The following is a 21,970-nucleotide window of genomic DNA, read 5'->3' as shown; positions in this document are numbered from 1 at the left end:
CGCCCACACATTCTGTGCTCTGCCCCTTCCAGTTCCTCCAATATGTCATGTAACATGTTCCCTTTGCCTGGGGTGCTCCCCTCACCCTGGCTGCCAGTCAACTTTCCTACCTCATCTTAAAGATGACTTCCTCAAATAGGCCTTCCCTGGGTACCCAGCTACCTTTGATGTGTGCTCAGAGCAGTTCTCTCCTTCTGAGGCTCCCTCTAACCTCCCCAGTTAAGTGATGGTATAATTATTCGTTTAAGGTCTGCCTTCCTTGCCAAAGGACAAGGGTGGCATCTCTCTCATACGCTGCCGTGTTTCCTGCTGCTCGCGCAGTAACAGAACCACCGGTCGTGTGAAGCCAGGGCCAGGCTGAGTGGAAGGGGCTGCGGGGTGGTGGGTAGACAGAGGGGATCAGTGGGGCCTGGAGCCATCGGCAAAGACCCTGGGAAGTGGGTGGACTCTGGCTGAGCCTTAAATGAAGGAGGATTTGGAAGGCAGAGAGGATGGGCATTTCAGTTGGAGAATCCACTTAAACAGAGGTAGAAAGAGCCCTGGCTTGCAATTAGGAGAATCAGGGTCCCAGCTCATCTCCTGGGTGACTGTTGACAAGCTGTTTTCCCTCTCTGGACCTTAATCTCCCATTTGTAAAATGAAAGGCTAGCTTACTAAGGACTGCAAATAATAGCACCATGACACCGTTTCCCATTTCATCCCCTGGCAGGCATCTCTCTTCCCTGTGAGCCTGAATACAGCTTTAGAATTGTTTTCAACACAGTGTTCTAGGCGGTCATTACCAATTGATAGGAGATGGTAATTGAGATAAGCCCTGTTTATCCCGTCTGGCTTGGAAGAATATCTGTTGGATGAATTTGGGCCCTGACACTGTCTGATTCAGGGAACCTGTGACAGGAGGGCTGACCACCGCTGGTAGGGAAGAAAGCCCTCCTGAAGCCTAGGGCTCAGCAGCACCAAATGCCATCATCAGAAAGGACACGAGGATGTTCTATGCCAGGGGTGGCAAATTCGAATGCCTTCAGGAGCCAGCAGCTAATGTAAATGAGAGAAGAGTTCCAGCAGGATAAAATAGGGAATGGTGAGGAGTGTGGCAAACTGGAGAAAGGGAGAGTGCTTGCCCTGTCTAAAAGGATTCAAAATCTTTCTCCCTCACCCCACTTCCTCCTCCTCACTGTATGGGTCAAGCAAAAACAGTCCTCAGGCTGAATTTTTCTTCCCGACAGCTCGACTGTGACTTCGGAGTCCTATTGACTTTTTTTGGAGAATCTAGATCTAGAAGGGAACAGTGTTGCCTAAGGCCACACTTAGAGTTAGGCCTGTTGAGTCCCATTTTATTGCTTTCTCCTGCAGTGTGATCATGAAGATGGCTAAGGATGGACTAAGGAGGGACAAGAAGGGATTGAGGTTTTCAAAAGATGTTCATTTCATTCTGGGCTCTTATGGCAAAGGAGATGGGTGGCCTGTTTACCAGTAATGTTAGTAATCACTCCTGTGACTTATTTTATGGACTCATTGGTTTAAATTCTCCAGATTTTCAGAAATGTCACTTTCCACTGAGGAAATTTTCCCTCTCATGGTTAAACACACACACACACACCACGTCTTCCTTCCTCAGTATTAATCACCTTCTCCTATAATTGGTACTTAAAATGTCAAAGGAGAAGGAATTAATTAACAGGAGTATCCGGTGCAGCAAGGCATGCTGCAAGGCTCTGGGACTGATTATAAAAAGCACTTCCTTAAATATTGTGAGCACTTTTGGGAATCAGAAATCTCCCTTCTAATTGAAAGATCCTTAACTACACCCCAAGTCCTGGCTGGTGGCCAGGGGTGCAGAGCTGTGGGAGGACTTATGTGGAAATCCTTTCTCCATCACCCTAGGGAGACCTCCCTCCAAACTGGGATAGGTGGCAACGGAGGTTCAGAAACAGCAGGGGTCCCACACAGAATCTGAGGAAGAGGAAAAGACTTAACATTACTGAGCTCTTGCTGTGTGTCAGGACTTTACATACGATTTTTCACAACAATCCTGTAACACGGGCGATCCGATTATCTCCATTTTACAGATGGGGAAATTGAGGCTCAGAGTGATTGAGCTCCCCATGTCACGCGGCTACTAATTGAAAGCGCAAAGGATTCAAACTTAGGTCTTATTCTAAAGCTTTGCTTTTTCGTGGAATCCTAAAATCCTATTCCTAGCTTGCGTTTAGGCTGCTCCCCACCCCAGCTCCGAACTCTCAGTCTACAGGAGTTTTGACAGCTAAGCCAAAAGCGAAGACCCGGGTGGAGGCGGGAGAAGCACAGCGCCCCGCCCCGGCTCTGTTGTTAGCCAATGGTGCCGTGGCATCCGCAATCGTTCGTCCAATCAGCCAGAGCTCCCCGCCCCCCATATCTCCTGTTCTCCTCCCCTCCCCTCCGCTTTCCCTTTGGCTCGACCGAGCTTGACAGAGCGGAAAGTCCCTTCAGTCCGCTCCGGGCCGGCAGCCATTGGAAGAAGGGCTGTCACAGGGCGGCCCAATCAGAGCGTGGTTAGGAACGCAGCTCGGGCTACGATTGGTTAGCGTCGCGGTTGCCCCCGCCCACCCCTCTCCCTCCCTCCTTCCCTGGGCGGTTCGGAGGCGGGGCAGGTGGGGGCGGGCCCAGGTAGCAGGTTCGGCTGCACTGGGGCTCGAGCGTTGGAGGTAAATAGTAGGGCGGTGGGTGTGGGGCGCCGGGGCCGGACCGGTACGCGGGCTAGCGAGACTGGGGAAGGGGTGACGCCCCGCCACCCGAGGTGAGTGAATGAGCTGGCGGCCGAGCGGGCGAGCGACTGGCGGCCCGGTCCCTCGGGCGCCCCTCCCCGGCCTCTGGGCGCCTCGAGCTGCCGCGGCGGCCGTCGGGCCTCGGCGCCGGCCCGTTACTTGCCCCGGCCCTTAGCCGGCCGGGCCCGCGGGGTGCTGAGCCCGCTGACGTCAGCCTGGACGTCCCCACTCCCCGGGGCTTCCCCACCGACACCCCCGCCCCCCCGACCTTCCTGAGAGGGCTCCCAAGTCGTGGGAGCGTGGTCACCACCGCCAGGACCCCGGGAGAAGAGAGGACTTGGGGGTGGGAGCAGCGCAGAAAACCGTCTGCCCCTTGGGCCCCCCATTTACAGATGGGGAAACCGAGGCACGGGCCGCTGGCTGGCTCCCGACAGCCCGGGTTGGCATCGAGAGCCCTGGGCTGTAATATCTCACATCGGTGCCTTGGGCTTTGGAGTGTTTGTGGCTCCCGTCCAGGAAGAGCAGTCGGGGTTCTGGCCTCGTTAATGGCGTGTTGTGTTTTTCTTTCAGTTTCTCCCTTTCCAGGGTGAGGATGGTTTTACACAACCCGGAGTTCTTTAGTTGAAAGGTGCGCTCTATTGAAGCAAGGTATTCATTCTTTTCTTTCTTTTTTTTTCTTTATTGTCATATTAAAGATCTCTGGGGAAATCGTGAAGTCTTGACGGAAGATGGTGTTCCTGAGTTTGGTTTTCAGCCGGCTCAGCTGCCCAGTTATTCATTTACTTGGCATCTTTTCTATTCCACCCTATGGCATTTGCATGTTTTAGGATGGTTGTCACCTTCCAGCCACCAAGCTTTTCAGTCCCCATCATGCCTGCCCCCTTCCTCTCCCCAGGTTCCCTGGAAAGTTGTATGCTTAGCTTAGCTTAGCTAAGGAGCATTCCCTGCCTTGCTTTTGATTTCGGGCTAATAGGGATCTTAATAAGATTGTTCCTTTTGCAGTCATTGGCTCCAGGAGAAAAATCCAGGCCTTGAGAGAGGGTGTTCATTCAAGCGTTGGTTTTCTGCACACCCCCTCACGCCCCAAGTAGATTGAATGGTCTAAGAATTTAGCTTGCTAATTCCCTACTGAGTAGTGGGTGGATTTGAACTAGCACAATATTAGGTGAAAATGATTTGCTGGAAATTCTTGTTGAAGTTCACGTACTGTGAATGTTGATAACACCTAGAATATTCTCTAATGTTCTGCTACAAAATTTTACAGTACTCTTTCGAAGAAGCCTTTCTTTGGAGGGTAACTTTAGTGAAGAGCTGATAAGACCAGGGCACTTGTTATATAAAACAACAGACATGCAGCAGGAATGATTTCTTGTGATCTGGCATGCCTAAACTGTGATTTTGTTCAAGGAAGTCTTTAACACAAGAAGAAAGACAGGAGTAAATTATCCTATTCATCAAACTTTTAGTATTTTGTTCCTGATTTTCACACTGTGATCTTAAATTTGTCAAGGTATTTTCATTGGTTGCGCAGAATTTATAGGCATCAGACATGGTGTGAGGATCTGGGAACCCAGTTTCAAATGAACCTCAGAACAACTTTTCGTAATTGTGAAATATTCCTTATTTGTTTCCTCTTATGTGTGTAACAATGAAGTGGTATAAAGACTGACCATTCCTTCATTGAGCCAGAGAATTAGAATTAGCATTTATTTAGGGAATTAGGTAAAAACCATTAAATACTCTCAACTCCTGAGTCTTTTCTCTTTTTCTTCTTTTAACCTAAAAGAAGCTTTTAATCACTTAAACGATTAGGATGAGGAAATGGAAGTTTGGCTTTCACTGTTATCACCTGAGTTAACCAAGTCATTCATTCATTTCTTATGTACTGATTGTCTAACATACTGTCAGGCTCTTGTTTGGGCAGTGGAAATATAAAGATGAAGGACTTAGAGAGTTCACAGTTTGGAAGTGCAGTGGCCAGGTTTAACTCCAGTGAGACAGGAGTGTTTCAGGTTCTTCGGAGGACGTGCATATGCGGATGTGGGAGCCAGACTTTCTTCTAAACCTCATAAAACCCACGTGTTTAGGGACTGAATATGTGTGTACTTGGGTCACAAATTAATCTATGAGGAAAACGGACTCTTTTCTGGTCTCTTTTCTGGAATCTCTGCTGTTTGGGAATATACAACCTTGTCCTTTTAATGGGAAATATTCTTTCTTAAAATGGTAATTATTCTAGCCATCTAGAAGCATTTGGAAAAAGTCCTGTGTATCTTCTTTTTTTTGGGTATGCACACTGACTTCCCTACCTGTTTGCCATTTATAATTATGGGCAATTTTTTAGTGTTGTAATGTTTATTCTGATATACATAGCCCCCTGTGGTTCTTAGAACAAGTCACGATATCTCAGGAGATGCAAAATGTTACTGAATTGCATCTGTTTTTGTTTTCTTTAGTGAAGTTCTTTGAACAATAACCTGATAACTTGAGAATGAAAATGACATTGTTTCTTCTAGATCAGTTAACCATTGTCACTTTTATGTAGCTAATGCTCTTCATCTGTACTATATATTTTAGAACTAATTTGGACCTTTAATATTTTCATATGAAACTTATTTCTCAATCATCTTTTCATTGCATTTGATAGGAAACTGATATTTGTGCCTTCCCACCCTCATCTTGGTTTAATGGCTTTATTGTAGTACAATTAAATTCTCCTTTACTCAGAATCCAGACCATCAACAAGCTTAGATAACCAGATATATTTTCAAATCTATGTGACCCTGAACCTCATCCGAAATGTTGTCAAAAGAAAGTCCTGTTCAGTATGATTTTAGGGTTAAAAATATTACTGTATTCCAACTCTTTGATAATCTTCATTCAGTACTTATAGTATTTATTAGGATATTCATAATAACTCAGTTTTTCGGCCTGAAATAAGTACGATGGTATTTTAAATGAATCGTTTGGATACATTTACACTCAAAGTAAAGTACAGTGTATTGTTAGAGGCAATTTTTAAACAATTAGACCTGGAAAGTAATAAAAGAACACAAATGATGGCAGCCATCAGTCTTAAATCTTCTGTATTTTTCAGTGTCTAACACTGTGCTGAGTCCATAAAAATACTAAACTAACAAACGTTGATTGATAAAGAACTCACTGACAATGTGATTTAAATCTTTCCCATGTGGTCTTGAGTCAGTTTTTACTGCTTGGGGTTCTTTAAGACTTAATTTAAGTGTTGTGCATATCCCAGTGAAAGAAGAATGTGGGCATCATATTCATTTCTACAGGGAGGAAAGTCTGTATTAGCATATTCTGCTGTAATGCCAGTAAGTTGAGATTTTAATGATCATTAAATTTGTCTTATATACCTGTAATAGAGCCATAAAGTTCCCTGTTCAACTTTCTCTGTCAGTTGCAATGAGGAGAATCAATTTTTAATATGATAATTCCAAACCTATTCTTTCTTCATGTATTCTTTTTCAAAGAGGAAAAACCACATCCTTTTTACTTTTTGGATAATGCTTTTTAAATATTTTATAACTTTTGTTTTGGCTATTCTAGTTGTCTAACATGACCCATCCTGTTAATGAGTTAAGCTCACTCTGACTTGTGCTAATGCAAGTCAGAAAAAAGTTACTACTCCTTGTGTAGTTAACTTTAAAATACAGTTGTTATTAACTATTATTAAATCACCCTCAACCTTTTTATAAACCAAAGTAGTTATATTTTACTGTGGACTGTCTCTTAAATGATTTGCAAAAAAACAATCTTGTAATCAAATTCATTTAAAATAGGGTGTCCTAATGCCTTCCATATAGTGATTTAGTTTTGTCTTGGTAATATTCCATTAGCACTGGTGGTGTTTATTTTAAATCATGACATGGATTGTTAAGCTACAGCATCAATAGAGCAGAAGTTGTTGGCATATACTAATTAAGATTCAAGGAATTTCTTAATTTTAATATTTGAAGATATAATTTGTAGGAACTTAAAAGATTTCTTTTCAAAATAGAATTGCCATACCTTAAAAACAATTTTTGGCCAAAAATATTTAAATATATTATAAAGAGAACAAAACAACTTCACTTTTTTAGGAGTTGCTTTTTGACCGTCTCATCCTTGCGGGAACAACCGAAATAATGTCTGTGCAATAAAGCCTATGCACTTCACTCCTAAAAGAGCTGTTCAGAATTTATGCATTCCTCTTTCTGTTATTGTTTTGTTTGTTTTTTTTAAACACACAACCATATTTCGTCACCTGGCTTCTCAGAACTGATTAGAAGCAATAAGTTGGAAAGCAGCAAGGCTGTAAAAGAAGTCAAATGCATGTTGCAGGAAACCACAGAAAATGGCTGATGGCAGGGGAAAACCATAGACTGTAAATCTACAGAAGGCAGATGAAGAACTCAGAAAGCATGATGTAAAGCCTCATAACAAAGTAACGAACACCCTTGCATATTGAGGGTCACACATAATAATTTATATTCATGTTGATAATTCAGTGATCAAGATAAAAATGAGGCTATTTCCTTGTTGAAAAATGCTGACATTTAAAAAGAATTTTAGTCAGCAATAACAAATACTTCATTTGAGGACTTTTAAGGAATAGAGCCAAATTACGGTTTGGGTCGCCTTCCTAAGGGGTTTTGTTTATACGGGGTTTCCACAGGTGTCTTATATAAGTAGCAAACATAAATTGATCCTATTCCTGCTGAAGAGACAGTGCCCTCAAGTGGAATTAAGACAAACACATTATAAAAAAAAAAAAAAAAAAAAGAGAACCACTTTATGCTGCCTGCCTTCACTAAATATTGTGCATATATTTGTTGTGCATATATTTCGATAATGTTGACTTGAGGAGGTGCCAAGCCCTTTACCCTGTCTTGGGTAATCTTCATGTCTCATTCTGGCTTGCAGAGGGACAGACTTTTAAAAACTTTACCATTATAGAGAACCTCACTATCTACCAGTGCGTTCTAAAAGAGATGTTATTCCGTGTGCAGATTTGCCAGATTACACATATAATCATTAAGTTAAATGGTTAAACTTAAAATTTGGCTCTTAAGTTTTAGGAGTATTTATTTTTTAATTCCAAGAATAAAATAGATAAATATGATAGTGCTATCATCTGCTGCTATTACCCAGAATAATGGAAATGGATATGGCTACCTCAGAGAAGGATGGAATAAATACCGTATTCAGAAACCAAATAGCCACATGCATGTGACAGAGAATACCTAAGAACTATTGTTTTCAGTAAGATAATTAATTAACAATGAATTAAAGTCTTTACTTGAATTGATGAAATTGTGTAGTTTTAAACCAGTGATTCAAGTAGGGTTGAGAAGGCTATTTTAATTGCAAAAGATTAGTATTCTTGTAAAAATTTTTAATGAAAAATTGAAACTGAAAAAGAAATAATCTTTCATGTATTCCTTTCTAGTATACATAGTTAAACTTGTGGTATAAAAACATTTTATATTTGATGCTGTACTGCAGTTATATTTCTTCCTTATGTAGTCCAAGTTTTGATGGCTACAAAATTGATTTTTAAGATATCTTTAATATAAGCAGATTTATAATATCTGATATTTATGATTGAGAGAAATTAAATGATAGCTATGATTAATACTATTAACATTTGCCTAAGGACAAAATGTACAAGATTAAGGAAATGAAACTGAGTTAGATAAAATGTTCCATTATCGAACTATGGTACACAGATAAATGAATTGTGGTTGAAGTTTCAGAATGTGATTTATGGTATTTTTATTGATAAAAATGTTCAATATAATAATTGTGATGGGTAACTTTTTACTTAAACTACCTGTACAGATATATATATATAAATAGCCTTTTTGATTTGTGTGTGTTACCCAAATATAACAGCTTATCCATTTAAGTTAGGCAGGATCTATTAAAACTTCTACTTTTGAAAGTTTGAAAATGTCAGAATATGTATATAAGGTTATCTTTTACTAGATGTGAATTCATAAATTTCAGTGCCTTGGAAACAAACATTATTGTATTGTCTTTGGAGATAATTTACAATTGAATCTCCTTAATTAAATATGCAAGATTACAGTAGAAACAAGTAATATAGTATATCTTTTAACCTTTTAAGATATTTTTGGAAGTATGTCATTAGTGTGTGTTTTTTACTAGTCCAATGAAGAATTTAAAAAGTCCTTGACCTTAATTTTAGTTCACGTAGAGTGAAGTGTAAAGTTTCTTTTTGCTTGTCCTCCAGGCGTTTTGATTTGCTGTCTTTTTACAGCATGGACACCAAATTGCTAAAAACATGCTTTGGGACTGCCAGTGAATTTATCTTTTGCGGTTTTACTACACACTTAGTAGTTCCCTTTTTTTTGAGTTAATGTTTTGGAGTTAATATCACAATGAGTTCGGGCTTATGGAGCCAAGAAAAAGTTACTTCACCCTACTGGGAAGAGCGGATTTTTTATTTGCTTCTTCAAGAATGCAGTGTTACAGACAAACAAACACAAAAACTCCTTAAAGTACCAAAGGGGAGTATAGGACAGTATATCCAAGACCGTTCCGTGGGGCATTCAAGGATTCCTTCTACAAAAGGCAAGAAAAATCAGATTGGATTAAAAATTTTAGAGCAACCACATGCAGTTCTGTTTGTTGATGAAAAGGATGTTGTAGAAATAAATGAAAAATTCACAGAGTTACTTTTGGCAATTACCAATTGTGAAGAGAGGTTCAGCCTGTTTAAAAACAGAAACAGACTAAGTAAAGGCCTCCAAATAGATGTGGGCTGCCCTGTGAAAGTCCAGCTGAGATCTGGGGAAGAAAAATTTCCTGGAGTTGTACGCTTCAGAGGACCCTTATTAGCAGAGAGGACAGTATCGGGAATATTCTTTGGAGTAGAATTACTGGTAAGTTTGATAAGCCATTTTAGTGGACTGTGTGTATGTGTGTCTGTGTCTGTGTGTGCACTCGTGTTTTTTCCCCTTTTAAATACAAAATAAGTTTTCCCCGAAATCTTCTGTAATTTTTAATATTCATAATCCTTAGGATTTACTTTCTAATGGTAACTTGAGATAATGCGAAGATGCTGCATTGAAAACTTTTAAAAACTACCTACTATAGTAGGAAATGCAAGTAGATGATGTAATTATTGAAGACTTTCGTATCTTAGAAATTTTAACATTGAATGTTAAAAATGAACTCTATCAGTTGTAAACGGATTCATTACTTAAAATTGTTAATTATCCTGTGATATTATCATCTCTAGGTTTCTCAGTTTTTCTTAAAGTGTACTATTAAGTAGTGAATTTTGGTTATATAAGTTGCAGCAGTTTCGACTTGCTTTTAGTTGTCCCTGGTAATATACGTGAAAATCATCTTGGAATTTGTTTCTACTGAAAAGAGAACCAAGAACTCTGTGATAATGTTTCCAAAATTAATATTAATTCTCAAGAACTTAAATGTCAGTTATATTTTGACATTCTTGCAAATAGAATTTCATGCCTTATTTGCTTTTTGATTTAATTTTTTAAAGCAGCAATTGTAAAACAATTGGAGATTTGAATCCTAGCTATGCCATTTACTAGCTGGGTTACCAGGTTATTTAAGCAAGCCACTTCTCTAAATCTGCTTCCTCATCTGTAAAATAGTAATATTAATACACAACTTGCAGTGTTTTTGTGATATATTGATTGAGGATTTAGCACAGTGGCTGGCACACAGTAAGCGCTCAAGAAATGGAGCTAGCATTACTGTCATATTAAAGGAAATTTTTCTTTTTATGACAAAATTTTTGTTAAAATCACAATGTAGAATCTAGCCCAAGCTCTCTCACAGTAGTTATGATTTGAAATTATCAAGTAATTTTATTTCAACATCAGATACAGTTTCTTCCTTATTTTTTAAACACCCTAAATTCAATATCAACTTCTAATAATTATATTTCTTATATGTGTCATTTAGAATTTGTTCAGTTATTTCTCTGAAGTCCCCAGAGTGGATCTTTTTCCTTAGGGATCATCTTTCTCTATCAGTCAATCATTTTTTTTTTCTCTCATTTAAAAACTAGGAAGAAGGTCGTGGCCAAGGTTTCACTGATGGGATATATCAAGGGAAACAGCTTTTTCAGTGTGATGAAGATTGTGGAGTATTTGTTGCATTGGACAAGCTAGAACTCATTGAAGATGATGACACTGGATTGGAAAGTGATTATGCAGGTCCAGTGGACACAATGCAAGTTGAACTTCCCCCTCTGGAAATAAACTCCAGAGTTTCTTTGAAGCTTGGAGAAACTATAGAATCTGGAACAGTTATATTCTGTGATGTTTTGCCAGGCAAAGAAAGCTTAGGATATTTTGTAGGTGTGGACATGGTAAGAAACTTTTGAATTATGTTATCTTTGTGAATATATCTATTAGTTTTATGACCAATTTAGGTACAAATTAAACACTTTGAATATCTAAAATGGACTAATTTGTAGTAATTTAAAGAACACTTTCTAATTTGTCTTTGGTAAAGGAACATTGATAGGGGACAGGAGTCTAGCTATAGATTTACACTTACTCATTTTTCCTGTTTGAATAAACTGGAATAATGTTTTCAGTCTTTAAATTTGCTCTATAATAGCTGACCAATAAACAGAAAAAAACCACACTGAAATATATTGCATGATGTCTTATTTTTCTTTATTTTGAAAAGGGTTTTTTTTTTTTCTGTAATCTGTGTTTCTCTTTTTGTAATATTTTACTGAATTTAATTGGCTGATCTGATTTTAATGAGTAGTGTGTAAAAGTCATTCCTGGAAAATATCAATACCTGAATAGAGGAAAGGCACATTGCTTTAGAGGAAAAGACAATTAGAGTGTCTTCTTAGGATGTAATTCACTCAAAAGAGGTTTTTTTTTTACTGTGGTAAAATATATGTGACATAAAATTTACCAGTTTAACCACCTTAAAGTGACATTGAGTACATTCACATTTTTGTGCACCCATCACCCCTATTCATCTCCAGCCCAAACTGAAACTCTGTACCTATTAAACAGTAACTCCCTATTACTCACTCCTTTCAGCCAGTATTCTGCTGGTAACCAGAATTCTCTCTGTCTCTGTGAATTTGCTCATTCTAGGTGCTTCATTAAGTGGAATCATACAGTATTTGTCCTTTTGTTTGTGTCACTTATTTTTAATGTTACCTTACAGTCATATTTGTTAATAATGGTTACATCCCAATATGGCAAATTGGACGATACCTGTGGGATTAAGAGAAGGAGAAGAAAAAGTCTTGAGAACATTTTTCTCATAGATTGAAAATTCGGACAAGAATTTGTTAGGTATAATGAAGGAAATTTGTGCGGGATTATTAAATACTAGAAAGAGTTGGGAGAGGATGTAATAGACTTGTACTTACGGTGTTTTTAGTGATTATTTTTATCAATTCAGGTACACTTTTTAGTAGGATATGAATGTTCTAGCGTAAGTTTCTCTTACGTTGTGCTTGGAAATTCTAGGAAATTCTCTTTGATACCCATTAGTTAGACAAACGTTACTATGTTGTTTAGACAAACACTTACTGAACATTTACCATGTGAGAAGTTAGAGCCAGCATAGAACATGTGGGTCCCTCGGGATAGCTAGAAATAAAGCACATCTTTAAACCATTATTCTTTAAATATTCAGAACTTGTTTAGAGAAGAGATTGTGGGCTGAGTGGAGGGAAGGTTGGAGAAAGAGGGCCACTGGTCATTGGGGTTAGTTTCCTCTTGATTTAGGTCATTTGGGCCTTAAACTTGGTAAAAGCCACTTAGGCCTGTCGCTCCTTAGATGGCAGTCTAGGGAGCATCTTGTTTACTTGGGGCAGGCTGCCTAGTGATTGCACCGCCAGCTTCTCCCCCTGCCTCTGTCTGTCTTCCAGTTGGCTTGTGCAAGCATTCATTCCAAACCCCTCTGGTGCACTCCTTGAAAGGAAAGTTCTGGCAAATGCAATAGTGTTCATCTCCTATTTCTGATGACGTTGCACATGCTGTCCATATTGGTGCACAGGGCAGTTGTCTGACTGGGCCGTCTCTTAATCTGGCTCCGTGAACAGCACTTGTACAGTGCTGTTCGTGGAGTACATTTTTATAATTAATATAAAGATCTCCATTTTGGAGGGAATTCTTGCATACCCATAAAATGACAAAAGAACAATTAAAAAAATAGACTTTCTGTCTACAGAAAGGCACACAGGAATTCAAATCGAATATTTAAGTGCTCAGGGAATGTGAAGTGACTAGAGCAAGCTAGGGTTAATTAGGGGCAGATTTCTGGCTGAAACAGTGTATGATTAATACATCTACCTATGTAGATGGATTGTTATTGTATAGATAAGTATTGTCCAGTGAAATATGACAAATGCTTTTGATCCCTTGCTCATCCATGTGTTTACTATGGCTTGATTGTTCTTGGATCTCATTTGTTGGAGGATCCTTTTATGGAAAATACAGACTGTCATATTTACGTTTTGTTGAGGAGGGTTTTAAAGTTTATTCTATTATTTAATTTCTAGGATAATCCTATTGGCAACTGGGATGGAAGATTTGATGGAGTACAGCTTTGTAGTTTTGCAAGTGTTGAAAGTACAATTCTCTTGCATATCAATGATATCATCCCAGGTATGTTTTCTTTGTGTTTTAAATATTATGAAGGCAGAGCTTCTAAGACATATTTCGTTATGAGGATGTAAATATAAGCTTCAAGATGCATTTTTGGAACTTGACTTTTATATTATGGAATTGTTATTACATAGACTATCCTTCCTTACCCCCAAATAAAAACAATATTTAAAGATTTGCATTTCTAAAAGTATATGAGTGTGGGGTAGCATTTATTCATTATTGTTCACTTTTTCATTACGTGTCCCTTCTAAGTGGGTGAAAAAAAACCATTTCTGATAATTACAAGGGTCAGAAAATGTAATAAACTGCTACCTGTTTGAGTGAGAGCCTGGTTTAAACTAGAAGCCTTTAAGCAGAAGTTGGTCATTTAATATAATCTAATATACTGTGGAGAGGATTCTTGCTGGATGCCCTACGATATCCCTTCCAGTTTTGAGAATGGCGTAATTGATCAGGCTTCATGACTCTGTAGTCAGAAACAGATCACTCAACTTTTACATCTTAAAAATAATCTTAAGCAACCTTTTATTTTACCCCAAACAAGTAGCACCTAATGGCTGCTGTCAACTAATTGATAAATTCCTATTGATAGCAGCATCAACATCACCTTCTCCCTGCTCTTAGTAGAATTCCAATTATAAGCTAGTGTATTGGTAGTCATGGAACTAACAGAGGCAATCAGAGGTGGTGATTCTTATTGAGCATTGAAAGTCTGCATTCAGTAGCCACAAATTATGAATCTCTTAATTAGATTGGACATTAATTCTTAATTAGTTTCTACATTCTTGACAAACTTATAAGGTAGGTCTTAATTGTCCCCATTTTGCTGATGAAAAACTGGGGCTTAGATAGAGATAAGACTGACGAGGATCAAGTAAGATCCTGGTTGATTCTGGTAGAGCGAGAATTCCAATCCAGACTTGTCTGATTATAAAGCTCTGCCCTTTCAGTACCTCCTCACCCCACATCCTGTGTGTACTTAGGATATGAAGCCCTGCATAGAAGAACATGATTCCCAGCCTGACGTGTATACTTGGGAATATTGTTTCCATGGAGATGTATTTTGTCTTTAATTCTTTAAAAGCTGAATTTTACTATAGCAAGGATCACAACTGAACAAAATGGTTTTTTTGCTTCCAGTGTTATTTCATTATTGTTGATTTTGACACATAACACTTTTGAGTTCCCCAAAACTCAAAAGGTCATTTCAGGTCCTCAGTTTCTTTTTTTGTAAAAATGAAGGAGCTAATACTAGGTGATCCTTGAGATGCCTTCTAGCCTGCCCTCTTTGTCCTTCCTGTTTCCCTGTTGGCTTGGCAAGTAATAAATGCTTGTTTTGCTGAGTTAGGAAATGCTTTCTACGTTAGCTTTTAGCTACAGCAAGAATACATTTATTTAGTTGGAGGTATGGGATTCAAATGATAGCTTTATTTCGATTTTGCTTTGTAAAACTCTGACATACTTTGTTTTCCTTGACTTCTTTAAAATCAGTTTTTAATTTCTTACACATTGGATTCTTAGCTATTTCTTTGCTTCCCTTTGGAAACAAATGGTTTACATTCAGTGGGAAGCATACATGTGCTTGACATTTTATCTAGTAATATTTAATTTACCTTTTCATCACTGCTTATGGAAAAACACAATTTGTGATCTTATAAATCAAAATACTTTTTAATGTTACAATAAATGCTTATTGTTTAAAAAGCAGTTTTGTAAAAGGTTGTTCCTTCATCAAATATTATTAAAGCCTTACTTAGGCTTCTTTTAGGTGTTGAGGATATAGTAGGAAGCAAAACAGGTAAAAGGTCTTCCCACATGGAGGTTTTATTCTAGTGAGTGAAGACAGACAATAAATAAGACATATGGTCAATTAGATGTTGATTGCATGGAGAATGACAAGGCAAGGTGGAAGGGGAGTGCTGGGTTGTGAGGGGTGGGATTTTTCTACTTTATATAGGGTAGTCCCAGTGAGCCTCTCTAATGTGGTGACATTTGAGCTCTTGACATGGAGATTTGAGGGCTTGGCCAGCTTGAGGAATGGCAAGGGGTTCATTGTGGCTTGAACGAGGGAGAGTGATAGGAGAGGTAGTGGAGCTGGACCAGGCAGGGCCAAGTGGGCTGGTGTATGGATTCTTGGCTTTACTCTGAGGGAGATGGGGAGCTCAGGTGGGTTTTGAATGAAGGACAACTTAACCCTAACTTACATTTTAAAATGATCGCTTTGGCTGAGTGTTAGAAGGCAGAAACGGGGAAATCAGGAGGAGGACTGTTGCAATTATCCATATGAGAGATAGAGGATGGTGGCTTGGATTGAGGTGGTATATTGGGGTGGTATGTAATATATTGTTTAGTTTAGCCTGTTTTTAAACTTAGTATAAACAGAGTCACAGTGATTGTATTCTTTAATGCTTGCATCATTTACTTAAAGTGTATTTTGAGAGTCTTTCCTGTAGATGATGGTATTAGTAGCCTGTTCACCCTCACTGCTTCATAGTATATTTCATTGTGTGAATACTTCATGATTTAATAACCCATTCTAATGTTAATGGATGTTTGGGTTTTGCATATTTCCGTATCCTCTTCAACACTTGGTACTGATTAATATTTTTGCCAATCTGGTGCCTTTGGGAAATGGTATCTCAAGGTGGTTTTAATTTGTAGTTCCCTGATTACAAGTAGGGTTGAATAACTTTTCATATGTTTATGGAACATTTGTGTCTTCTATTAAATACCTGTTTGTGTCTTTGCTCAGTTTTCTATTGATTTGTTTGTCTATTTATTGATTTATGAGTTCTCTATTTTAAACTTTTAATAAAATATTTTTTCAACATTTTATTATGAAATTTCAAACATATGGAAAAGTTGAAAGGATTTTATACTGAACATCCCTATTCCTACGACCTAGAGTCTACAATTAATATTTTTGTACTTGCTTTATCATCTATCTATCCATCCCTCTATCCATGCACTGATCCACCTTTTTTTTAATGCATTTCAAAATAAGTTACAGACATCAGTACACTTCCTCCTAAATACTTCAGCGTGCATATAATTAACTAGAAATAAGTATTTAGGGTTTTTTTCCTTTTGAGATAAAAGACATACATGTAATGAAATATACATTGTATCATTTGAGTTTTGACCAATACAAATACCCTTGAGTTTAATAACTATCAAGTTACTAAAATAATTTTTAATAAGAAATGCATTCACATAGCTCAAATCAAAATAATGAAACAGTATAGGAGGGTATCTTGTTTCCATTCTTATCCCCTCTGCTCCAGTTGCCCCCTCACTCCACTCCTTGCCTCCCACTAGTAACTATTTTTTTTAGTTTCTTGTATATCTTTCCAGAGTTTCTTTATACAATATAAATACATAGTCTTTCTTCCCTTTTTAGGCATGAAGCATAGTATTTACACTGTTCTGAACGGTGCTTTATTCTCTTCACTCTATATCTTGGAGCTCTTTGTGTATCTGAATAGAGAGGTTCTTCTCATTATTTACAGTGTTTATTTTTCCATTGTATTGTGGTTCCATAATTTATTGATTCTTATTGATGGATATTTGGATTGTTTCTAATTTTTTACTATTACAAACAATGCTGCATAGCCTTGTACATATATATTTTCCACATGTGCTTAACTTATCTATAGGATAAATTCCCAGAAGTGGGATTGTTTGGTGAAAAGCTGCATGGATTTGTATTGTTCTAGATACTGCTAAACTGCTTTCAGTAGTGGATATAACACTTTATATTCCTACCAGCACAGTGTGAGGGTGATTTATTTTTATTTTTTTATTTTGTTCTTTATTTTTTTATTGAAGTATAGTTGATTTACAATGTTGTGTTTCTGGTGTACAGCAAGGTGATTCAGTTTTACATATATATATATATATACATATATATATATATGTATATATATATATATATATATATATACGCATGTGTGTGTGTGTGTTTGTGTTTGTGTACACACACTCAAATTCTTTTCCATTATGGTTTATTACAGGATACGGAATATAGTTCCGTGTGCTATACAGTAGGACCTTGTTGTCTATCTATTTTATATAGTAGTTTGTTTCTGCTAATCCCAAACTCCTAATTTACCCCTTCCCCACTCCCTTTCCCCTTTGGTAACCATAAGTTTGTTTTCTATGTCTGTGAGTCTGTTTCTGTTTTGCAAATAAATTCATTTGTATCATTTTTTAGATTCCACAAATAAGTGATATCATATGATGTTTGTCTTTGTCTGACTTACTTCACTTAATATGATAATCTCTAGGTCCATCCATATTGCTGCAAATGGCATTATTTCATTCTTTTTTATGGTTGAGTAATATTCCATTGTATACATATACCACATCTTCTTTATCCTTTCATCTGTCGATGAACATTTAGGTTGCTTCCATGTCTTGGCTATTGTAAATAGTGCTGCTGTGAATATTGGGGTGCATGTATCTTTTTGAATTAGAGTTTTCTTCAGATATATGCTTAGGAGTGGGATTGCTGGATCATAGGGTAGCGCTATTTTTAGTTTTTTAAAAAAATATTTATTTGGTTGCACCGGGTCTTAGTTGCGGGAGGCAGCATGAGGGTTCCTTAGTTGCGGCATGCGGGCTCCTTAGTTGTGGCATGTGAACTCTTGGTTGTGACATGCATGTGGGATCTAGTTCCCTGACCAGGGACCGAACCCGGGCCCCCTGCATTGGGAGTGTGGAGACTTATCCACTGCACTGCCAGGGAAGTCCCTCTATTTTTAGTTTTTTAAGGAACCTCCACACTGTTTTCCATAGTGGCTGCAACAGTTTACATTCTCACCAACAGCATAGGAGGGTTCCATGAGGGGGATTTTTGATAGCCTTGTCATAAATTTTTTTTCCAATCTGATAGGTGAAGGATATATTTCAGTATAGTTTTAATTTGCATGTCTGTGATGAATGTGGTTGAGTATCCTTTCGTATGATTAAGAGAAATTTGTATTTCTCTTTCTGTGGACTGTTTGTACATATTTATTGTCTATTTAAAAAAATTGGATTATCGTTTTTTTTCTTACTAATTTCTTCTTTATGTATTAGGGTTGTAAACTCTTCTGTGATATGAGGTGCAAATGTTCCTGTCTCATTTGTCCCCAACCCTCATTTGTCATTAGTGTTTTTAATTGTTTGCTTATCTGATTGTCCTCATTTTTAAACATTGTGATAAAATATATATAATAAGATTTACCATTTTAACCATTTTTAAGTGTACAGTCAGTGGCATTAAGTATATTTACAATGGTGTGCAACCATCACTGCCATTTCCAGACCTTTTTCATAATCTCAAACAGAAACTCTATACCTATTTAGAAATAGCTCCCCACTTCTCTCTTCCCTCAGCCCCTGGTAACTTCTGTTCTCTACTTTCTGTCTTTATAGGTTTGCCTATTCTAGATACCTCATGTAAGTGGAATCCATAGAATATTTGTCCTTTGTGTATAGCTTATTTCACTTAGTTTAATGTCTTTTGACTTTGCTTTAGGTGATTTTTGTCACGCAGGATTTAAAATTTTTACATAGCTGAATTTATCCAATTTGTTAGAGGCATCTGGATTTTGTCATTCCAAGGTTATATAGGAATTTCCCCATGTTTTCTTCTGGTACTCTTGTGGTTTTATTTTTTACATTTATATCTTTGATCCATTTTTATTTTATATGGTGTATGATGTGAAATATGGATCTAATTTAGTTTCCACCCCCCTGCCCAGATAGTTAGCCACTTGTCCCAACACCATTTATTAAAAAGTCCATCTTTTTCTTCCTCCTTTGAGATGCCACTTTCATCATACTAAACTCCCACATATACTTCAGTTATTTCTGGACTTTCTATTCTGTCTGTTCATGCTTCAGCACTACATTGTTTTTAATGATTCATTATAATATGTTTTAATAAGAGCCCTAGTCCTGTCTCATTGCTCTTCTGAGTTTTCCTGTTATTCTATATTGTCTTCTAAAAGTTTAATAGTTTTGCTTTTCACATTTAAGTGTATAATACACCTAGATTTTATTTTGTGTAGGATATGAGGTACGTATACCCAATTTTCTCTACCATGCTTGCTGGGTATAAATCAAGTTTTAACATATGTATATATGGATCTCTTTCTGTGCTCTACTCTTTTTCTACATTAAGACCTCTAGGCGTTTATCATCATAGCTTTAGAAGAAGTCTTACAGCTGTAAGAGTACATTTCCCTTCTTGTTCTTTTTTTTTATAACTAAAAAGATTTATTAAAATTAATAACCAGGTGTTTTAATTGACATCAGAAGAGCAAAACAATAAACCCTGAGCTTGTTCTTTTTCTTAATGAGTGTCTTGGCTGTGATTGGCCTTTGACTCTTCACTGTAAATTTAACAGTCAGCTTATCAAACACTATGAGAGTTCCGTTGGGATTTTGATTGGAATTGCAGTTAAGCTGTGGAATAATTTGAGGAAAATTGACATTTCTATTATATTGAAACTTCTAATACATGAACAATGTGTAGCCTTTCATTTGTTTAATCTCTTTTTAGTAAAATTTTATAATTTTCTCCATTTCTTGCATGTATTCTGATACATTATAAAGTAAAACATATTTTCTAATAGTTTTTTGGTGATAAGTAGAAATATAGTCTACTTATAAAAACAGTTGTATTGAGATCTAATTCACATACCATATAATTCACTAGTTTAAGCCATACAATTCAGTGTATTGTAGTGTATTTACAGATACGTGTAGTTATCACAACAGTCAATTGGAGAACATTTTCATCAACTCAAAAAGGAACCCTGTACCTTTTAGCTATAACTCCATTATCCCTTCATCCTCCTCAGTCCTAAGCAACCGTCAGTCTACTTTCTGCCTCTGTATGTTTGCCTGTTGTAGACATTTCATATAAATAGAATAATATAATCTGTGCTCTTTTGTGACTGACTTCTTTCACTTAGCATAATGTTTTCAAGGTTCATCCATGTTGTAGCATATATCAGTACTTCATTCCTTTTTATGCCTGAATAATATTCCATTGTAGTAATATACCACATTTTGTTTATCCATTCATCTGTTGATGACACTTGGGTTCCCTCCATCTTTTGGCTATAATGTATAATGCTGCTACAAATATTCGTGTACAGGTTTTTGTGTGGATGTATGCTTTCATTTCTCCTGGGTATATATCTAGGAATGGAATTGCTGGGTCATATGGTAGCTCATGTTTAATCATTTATGGAACTGCCAGACTGTTTTCCAAAGTGGCTGCACCATTTCGCATTTTACAGCGGTGTATGAGAATTCTGATTTCTTCATCTTTTTGTTGTTATTTGACTTTCTGATTCTAGCCATCCTAGTGGGTGTGAAGTAGTATCTCAGTTGACTTTTGTGTGCTGAGTTTTGTTATAAACAATCGTATTAAAATCTTTTATTCACAGTTTATCTGTAGATTACTTTTTTAGTAGCAAGTCATTATCATCTGCAAATACTGTTTTACCTCTTCCTTCTAATCCTTATATCTTTCATTTTTAAAATATGGTTTTGTTATCCTAGTGTCCCTGTAAATATAATATTGGATAGAAGTGGTGATAGCAGGCATCTTGGCCTTGCTCCTGATCTTAAAGTGAATGCTTTCAGCATTGCACTATGAAGTATGATGTTCATCATAGGATTTTATTGTTGTTGCTGTCATTTATCAGGTTATAGAAGTTACCCACTATTCCCCATTGTCAAAGAGTTTTATCATGAGTGGATATTGAATTTTATCAAACTTTTTTCTTTATCTATTGAGAGAGTCCTGTGTTTCTTTTCTTTTGATCTGCTAATATTAAATTAGCCTTACATTCCTGATATAAGTCCAGTTTTATCATGAGTCATGCATTGCTTGGTCCAGTTTGCTAATTTTTACATGTTTCAAAATTAAAGAACAAATTTGCATTGCATGTTTAAAAATTTTTTTACATAGTGCCCTGGAATGGGCTTGCCTCAGGAAGGGCCTGTTCCTTGGAAAGTGTTGGGGTAAAATTTAAAAAAAAAAATTTTTAAATGCATGTGTTTAAATTAAAAAACATTTTTGTTTGGTAAAGTACATATAGCATAAACTTACCATCTTAACCATTTTTAAGAGTACAGTTCAGTGGTATTAAACACATTCATAATTTTGTATAACAGTCATCACCATCTGCCTCCTTAATGCTTTTCATCTTGTAAAACTCTGTACCCATTAAGCAGTAAACGCCCATCTCTCCCCTACCCTCAGCCTCTGGCAACTGCTATTCTATTTCCTGTCTCTATGATTTGGATTACTCTAAGTACTTCATTTAAGTGGAATTGTACACTATTTCTTTTTTAATGATTAGCCACTCCACCCCGCCACTCCATGGTAACCACCACTCTACTCTCTGTTTTTCTGAGTTTGTCCTTTCCAGATTCTACATATAAATGAGATCATACAGTATTTGCCTTTTTCTTCAAAAAATTAAAAATAGAATTACCCTGCAATCCAACAAGCCCACTTCTGGATGTATATCCAAAGGAAATGAAAACAGGATCTCAAAAAGATGT

General features: G+C 37.2%; 1 protein-coding gene across 5 annotated transcripts in view; it reads left to right on the top strand.

Moving 5' to 3' along the window:
* Positions 1 to 2,639: 2,639 nt before the first annotated feature.
* The window catches only part of CYLD (CYLD lysine 63 deubiquitinase), a 61,971-nt gene continuing 42,640 nt past the window's right edge, over positions 2,640 to 21,970 (top strand). For 2 of the 5 annotated variants that reach the window (XM_061172333.1, XM_061172330.1), the window contains exons 1-5: positions 2,671 to 2,776; positions 3,315 to 3,392; positions 9,004 to 9,655; positions 10,816 to 11,118; positions 13,291 to 13,396. In XM_061172333.1, coding sequence (XP_061028316.1) covers positions 9,152 to 9,655; positions 10,816 to 11,118; positions 13,291 to 13,396 — 913 coding nt within the window. In that variant the 5' untranslated portion in view covers positions 2,671 to 2,776; positions 3,315 to 3,392; positions 9,004 to 9,151. Of the gene's footprint in view, positions 2,777 to 3,314; positions 3,393 to 9,003; positions 9,656 to 10,815; positions 11,119 to 13,290; positions 13,397 to 21,970 lie in introns of those variants that run through there. The other 3 variants (XM_061172332.1, XM_061172331.1, XM_061172334.1) reach the window with 3 other exon arrangements.

Source organism: Eubalaena glacialis, chromosome 18, assembly GCF_028564815.1.
Source record: "Eubalaena glacialis isolate mEubGla1 chromosome 18, mEubGla1.1.hap2.+ XY, whole genome shotgun sequence".
NCBI classification, from domain to species: domain Eukaryota; kingdom Metazoa; phylum Chordata; class Mammalia; order Artiodactyla; family Balaenidae; genus Eubalaena; species Eubalaena glacialis.
Note: the sequence above shows the minus strand (reverse complement) of the source record. Positions and strands in the feature narration are given on the sequence as shown.